The sequence below is a fragment of the Acyrthosiphon pisum genome, chromosome X, assembly GCF_005508785.2.
Source record: "Acyrthosiphon pisum isolate AL4f chromosome X, pea_aphid_22Mar2018_4r6ur, whole genome shotgun sequence".
In the NCBI taxonomy this organism is placed as follows: Eukaryota; Metazoa; Arthropoda; class Insecta; order Hemiptera; family Aphididae; genus Acyrthosiphon; species Acyrthosiphon pisum.
In genome coordinates this window covers 2,076,296-2,083,084 of record NC_042493.1, presented here as the reverse complement: position 1 = coordinate 2,083,084, position 6,789 = coordinate 2,076,296, and the positions used below count along the sequence as shown (strand labels likewise).

Below are 6,789 nucleotides of genomic sequence, written 5' to 3'. Positions count from 1 at the left end.
TCACCATAAATAAATCTCAAGGTCAATCATTGAAATGTACGGGACTTCTACTTGATCCTATGTGCTTAAAACAAAGAACATCGTATATCCTCAAGCATTAAAATGATACAGATTATTATATAATTTTTACAAATAAAGAAATACGATATCGTTCTTATCGATCATGCCATCTTTTCATTTTTGTATTTGTATTTTGCTCGTATTGGCTTATAAACGGACAGTTTCCATAGAAACATAATAATTATAAAATATACATTAAAATATTTACATGCAGTCGTCTCGACCTGGTGACCGAGAAAGACATCGAGTGGGTTTTTCATGTCGGTTCTGACCTTCCTCAGATGTAGCTGAATATCTATGTTGAATTTCAAGTCAATCGGTCGGGTAGTTTTCGAGATCATAAGGATAATAGAAACCGCCACTTACTTTTATATATATAGATATATATATATATATATATATATAATATATATCTATATAATTCGACGTAATTAAGATAATGACTAAGGTACTACGATAGTCGATAGATTATCGATTACATATAAAGTACAAGACATAAATATATACAAGACAAAATTCTGCTGTTTATCAGCGATGCCACGCCATATATGATAAAAACTGGAGAAACATTAAAAATACTTTATTCTAATAAGTTTCATATAACTTGTGTTGCCCATTGCTTAACCCGTGTGGCCGAAAAAGTTAGAGACATTTTCCCGGGTATAAATGAACTAGTAAATAATGGAAAAAAAAATGTTTTTAAAAGAACCTCATCGTATACTGCTTATAAAAATTGAATGGAATGTTGCCTTCCTCCAGAACCTGTAATAACAAGGTGGGAAACATGGTTAGAAAGCTGCATTGTTTTACTCTGAAAATTTCAGTAAATTTAAAGAACTGGTATCTAATATAGAAGATGACGCCCAATCTGTCAAAAAAGTAAAATCCATTTTGAGTACTACATCAATTATATCTGATTTATAATTTATTCGATCAAATTTGTCCGAGTTACCAAATTCAATTACATAACTTGAAGAACAAAATTCTGCTCTAAATTATCAATAAGATTTAGTTGAAACTGTAAGAGATGGACTTAAGACAATTGAGAATGAAAAGGGACAAATACTCTATGAAAATTCAAATCAGTATTTAATAAAAATCCTGGATACAATATTTTAAAACTATACAACGATTCAATAAAAGGAAATGACTTAGATTTAAAAGAAGATCCTGCTATTATAAGCTGTTATACAAACAATGCCCGATAACAAGTGTCGACGCAGAACGTGTGTTTTAGGTTAAGTTAGGTGACAGAAGACAGAATTTTTAAGAAAAAAACTTGGAAATGTACATGGTTATAAATTTTAATCAAATATTGTAAAGTCAGTTATATACATATTGTCAGTTTATTATTATTTTATTAGTAAATAATAATAAATAGTATAATTCGTAATTAATAAAAATATTTAAAAAAAAAAAATAGTATTAAAATTAAATTTTGAAGTACCTGTAAAGAAATGTTTATTTTTGTACATTTTAACATCTTGATTGCACATTTTTTAGATTTTAGCTGCACAAAATATCGGTCTTCAGTTATAAGTCAAATAATTGTAGTACTTATTCGCATGTTTAACGTGTGGTGGTTGACGCGCACACTTTAGTGCCACTATGACTAATGCACATTTTTGGTGCGTTATTATTTTGTCCGAAAAGTGCGTTCTTGTTCGACCGCGCAATAGACCGCTAGAGTTCGGGGTCGATATGGCTGATGAATTAAATTATGGGCTTGGGTTTGTACATGACAAAATAAATAGGTATGTCAGCAATATTACCGGTTTAGATCGCGCACCCACCCTTGTACTGTGACTTAAGCATTTCTCCGGTTCTCATTAGTCCACCACCGTCACTGCCGCAGCCGAACACTCCACCACCACTCCACGGCTCAGCCTGTTGGAGAGATGCTTACGTCACAGACATGCGTATCACGAGTTGCTGACATACCTATTTATTTTGTCATGGGTTTGTATGGTTAGTAACCATTGGTTACATGTTACCTATGTAAATATTACATATTCTATAATAACTCTAGTCTTCTAGATATCGTCCTGATTAGTACATTTCCGCCGAAATATTTTAAGCATTTAAGTACACTTAGGTACCTAACCGTTTTAAATCTGAACAACAATAAGACCGTACATAGTAAAAACTGTTAGTATTTTATAATGAGTACTTACTGCTCTATTTGCCCCCATTCTTTGACTGTAAATATCTTTTGTAACAATTTCCTTATGGCATATGGACTCAAGTTTTCGACCAACAATTGTTTTTTCTTGCCGGAATTTAATTGCAACGTCATAGCTTCCATCACCCATCTACAAATAGGAAGCGTAATAATAATAAACATAATAATAAGGACGTACAGTCGTTTTCATATTGACGTGGCCAGCATTAGTAGCTTGTACATTGTACAATGTACAAGCAATATAGCAGCCTTTCTATCTTATCTCCAACCACCACTACGGGAAGCAAGAAGCGCGACCGGGTCGACTCTTCCACCGAGTCCCCCACAGTGTCGCGAAAGACGTACAACAGTCGGCGGAAAAGGCCGGTCGGAGGTTCTATTCGATCCATCGAACCGTCAGACCGATAGCAAATCGTTCGACGTTAAACTCATCGCCCGAGCGGCACATGTATTCATATTTGGTCTTAATATAATAAATACAATTTGTGACATCCCTAATGTGTTTGTATTGTGTTTTTTCATCACCTCAATCCAAATCAGACACTTCGACCGGACAATGATTACATTGATTCAATCATTGGGTCCGCGTCAAGATAACTTGGCCCGGCGGAGGCGGCGCAATAGCGCAAAATGTTGTTGTTTTTGCAAAACAGATTTTCTGTATTTTGATATAATTATGAATAACAAAAGTGGCGTAAATTAGTATACATATATCTTTATTAGTCTATTCCATAAATTCCATATTATATTAATCTATTAGATAATATTGAATATTGTCATTGTTAGTCGTTTTCGTGTATTTGTAAATGTACGGTTAAAATGTTGAATTCTGTTATTTTATGGAATAACTAGGTAGTTCATGAATTACCTTCGAATGTTAGTTAAAGTATGAAATCATACTTGAAAATTATACTTTAACTAGTTATTCTATACAATTTTAGTTTGATATAGGTACGTTAAAATATAAAATAAGTACATTCAAATTATATTATAATATTTTATTTATTGTAAATTGAATTGATTTTTTTTTGAACACGCAATAAGGATATTGTGACATTTAGAGTTGTACTTCTTTTTTTCTGCAAAGTCACCGCATTTTATCACATTATTTTAGCATATACCACTCTATCCACTACATGCGGGTTGCTTATTTTTGTTTCGTCTTAGACGGGTGATGACTGACTTGCTACACTCTAACATGCAGGTTTTTGAATTTATATTTTTTTACACAAAAAAGCACCGGACATAATATGCTGGGGGATAGTATCATTGAATTGCCGATTTTCATGGGCCATTGGAGATTTCTAGACACTGAAACTTGACTTTCAAACTTTCCCGCCTTCGAAACGTGACCACCAAAGGGCCAGGCCTTATCAGAAATTCTTATCAAAAAATCACCTTGTATATAAGTACGACATTTATAATTCGACTGTTTCTCCGAAATCGGCACTCATTTACAACTAACACGGGGGGTTGGGGGACCTACGCTACCAACGTGGTCCGCAATCCACCACAGGCGGATTGCATACGTGGTGATATACGCTTCGCATTTTGTTCCGCGGATTGCCTACCTAAGTGATTTGATGACTGATAGCTAGACAAAAGGATACACCTACCGGCTCTACACTTTTTATTATTGCTCAAGTAATGGTTTTCATGATTTCATGTCTGTAGTAGAACCAAACTACAAGCCATGCAAAGAAGAAGCAATTAAAACTAGATTAAAAATATTATCTTCAAATATTGAAGAACTTATTAAAAACGACTTGCAAGATGCTTCTAGTATATGTTGCACAACCGACTGTTGGACCTCGATTTCACAGGAATCGTATATTACAGTGACCGCTCACGTAATTGATTCTAAGTGGTGTGCTAAATCATATACATTGACTACACACGAAATGGATAAGCGTCATACTGCAGAAAATTTATCAGAACAACTTATAAATACTTTTGGCAAATGGGATATTACTAACAAAATATTAGCAATAGTAACTGATAATGCGAAAAATATAACTAATGCCATTCCTTTGATAAGTCCCGAAATTTATAGTGTTAAATGTGCAGCACATAGTCTACAACTTGCCGTTAATTGTGTCTTAAAAAATGAAAATATAGTTAATATAATAAAACAATGCAATAAAATTGTAGGGCACTTTAAACATTCAACATTAGCTAAAACATCACTTGAAGAAAAACAAGAATTACTTGGCTTAACAAAAACAACTTTACTTCAGAGTTGTAAGACAAGGTGGAATTCTATATACCTTATGATGGAACGTCTCGTTTTGAATAGATGTGCAATATTCAATGTTTTAGCAGATCGAACTATAACATCTCAATCTATGGCTCAAAAACTCGAAATTAAAGAACATGAATGGTTATTTATCGAGTCGCTTATACAATTTCTTAAACCGATATATGTCACTACAAACATTTTTTGTACGGAAAATAATTCGTCAATATCAATGATTAGACCATTATTAAAACAAATTATTGAAAAACATGTAATGCAATGTCATGAAAATGAAGATACCATTGTACAAACATTGAAACAAACATTAGCTTCAGAAATTAAACGCCGCTTTTCGCTTGAATGGGATTCAACTGAATCTGTATTATTAGAACAAATTGCTTCATTCTTGGATCTTAGATTTAAAGACTTAGACCACGAAGTATTATCTAATCATGAGGCAATCTGCTCTAAAATAAAACAAATAATCAACCAAAATAATTATCTCGAGCCCAATGAAATAACTACAGCTTCTCAAGAACAACAAAATAAACATAGAAGTGATCTTGAATATATATTTGGAATCAACAATGAAGAAAATGATCTAACAAAAGAATTTCAAAACTATTTAGCAGAACCGCAGTTGAGATTTACATTAGATCCCTTAGAGTGGTGGAAAACACGATATTCAAAATATCCGACAATAGGTAAACTTGCTAAAAAGTATATGGCAATTACTGCAACATCAGTGAGTGCTGAACGTTGTTTTTCAACTGCTGGTAATATAGTCACCCGAAAAAGAGCTTCCTTATCACCAGAAAATGTAAATTTACTTGTATTTTTGCATCAGAATAAACGGCTGATGATTTAAAATTAAAACTATCTATTAAAGTATGATATTATATTAAAATTATTTATTTATTATTATTTAATATTAACTGGATTATAATTAAATATTTTTTTAGGTACTAAATAGGTACTTTTTGTTGTTTTCCTGTATTCATCTTTTGTTAAATTATTATTATTAGTATTAATATTGTTTCAAATGTTATTATTATTGTTAGTACTGAATAAATAGTTATAAATACTAATAAATTATGAAGCGTAATATTTTTTAATAAATATAATTTTTATTCATGGAATATTAATTACACGAACCAATTACACAAGTATTTAAAATACACGAACCAATTACACGTGTATTTAAAATACACGAATCAATTACACGTGTATTTAAAATACACGAACCAATTACACGTGTATTTAAAATACACGAATCAATTACACGTGTATTTAAAATACACGAATCAATTACACGTGTATTTAAAATACACGAACTTCGTGTACACGTGTATTTTAAAAACACGTCTAAAATCGTTACCACTACTTTTTAACAACAGGAAATCGTATCCAGCCTATCCACTTATAACGTTTGTGACGGACTGCTAGACGCTCTAACTTTTAAACATTCCCGCCAAAACGGCAAGCCTTATCACCAATCCATATCACTAATCCTTATCACAAATCCTAAACTTCCGTCTTACAACTGTCGCGACTTTTATAATTCAAACGACTCTACCTACAAAATTTGTACCCACACTCAGCGAATCCGACGACCCCCGAGTTTCACTTAGAGCTAGTAATAGCTATAATTAAACAAGATGTCTATAAGTTACTAGCTGTTTCACCCAGCGTTGTCCGGGAAACCCCAGGTGAAAACCAAGATTTTTTTACATTGGCAATACTATTATAAGTGTAATATAAGTATAAATTCAATGACTTCAAAACGTCCCAGTTAAATCTTATATAATCATTAAATTAGATACTACTTACCCAACTCTAATTTTCAAAATGCCTTTGAACATATCGGGGTTGGTGGCTATTAGCCGGCCACAGTATAAAATTATTTCCTGTTGAAGTACGGCTTGTATAACGTTAAACGGTTGTATGGTGGAATACATTATTGAGTGGATGGCCGCCGGCGTCATTGGCTTATCAAACACCGTTTCCATTTGGTCAACGACACCGACGGTGAGCTAGTACAGTGGATTTGTTTAATTATACTATTACGATTTACAAATAGCGGTTCTTTTTTTCCCCGTATAATATAAATTATAATATATTACATATATCTATATAATGTTATTGTGTAATATTAAATAATACTAGCTGATCCCGTGTCCTTTGTTGCCCATTTTAATGTATCAACACTTATGACTCAAACTTTGCTCACTTCGTTATTTAATATTCGGTGTATGAAGTTCAAAATGTATATTAACTTTTCCGTTGCCCCGAATAAAAATTCTGATTCGCA

General features: G+C 32.5%; 1 protein-coding gene across 2 annotated transcripts in view; it reads right to left on the bottom strand.

Moving 5' to 3' along the window:
• The window catches only part of LOC100168221 (probable phosphorylase b kinase regulatory subunit beta), a gene marked incomplete at its 3' end in the record, with an annotated part of 115,215 nt that overhangs the window by 20,844 nt on the left and 87,582 nt on the right, over positions 1–6,789 (bottom strand). For both annotated transcript variants that reach the window (XM_029485841.1, XM_029485842.1), the window contains 2 exon segments: positions 2,235–2,372; positions 6,309–6,511. In XM_029485841.1, the coding sequence (XP_029341701.1) occupies positions 2,235–2,372; positions 6,309–6,511 (341 nt within the window).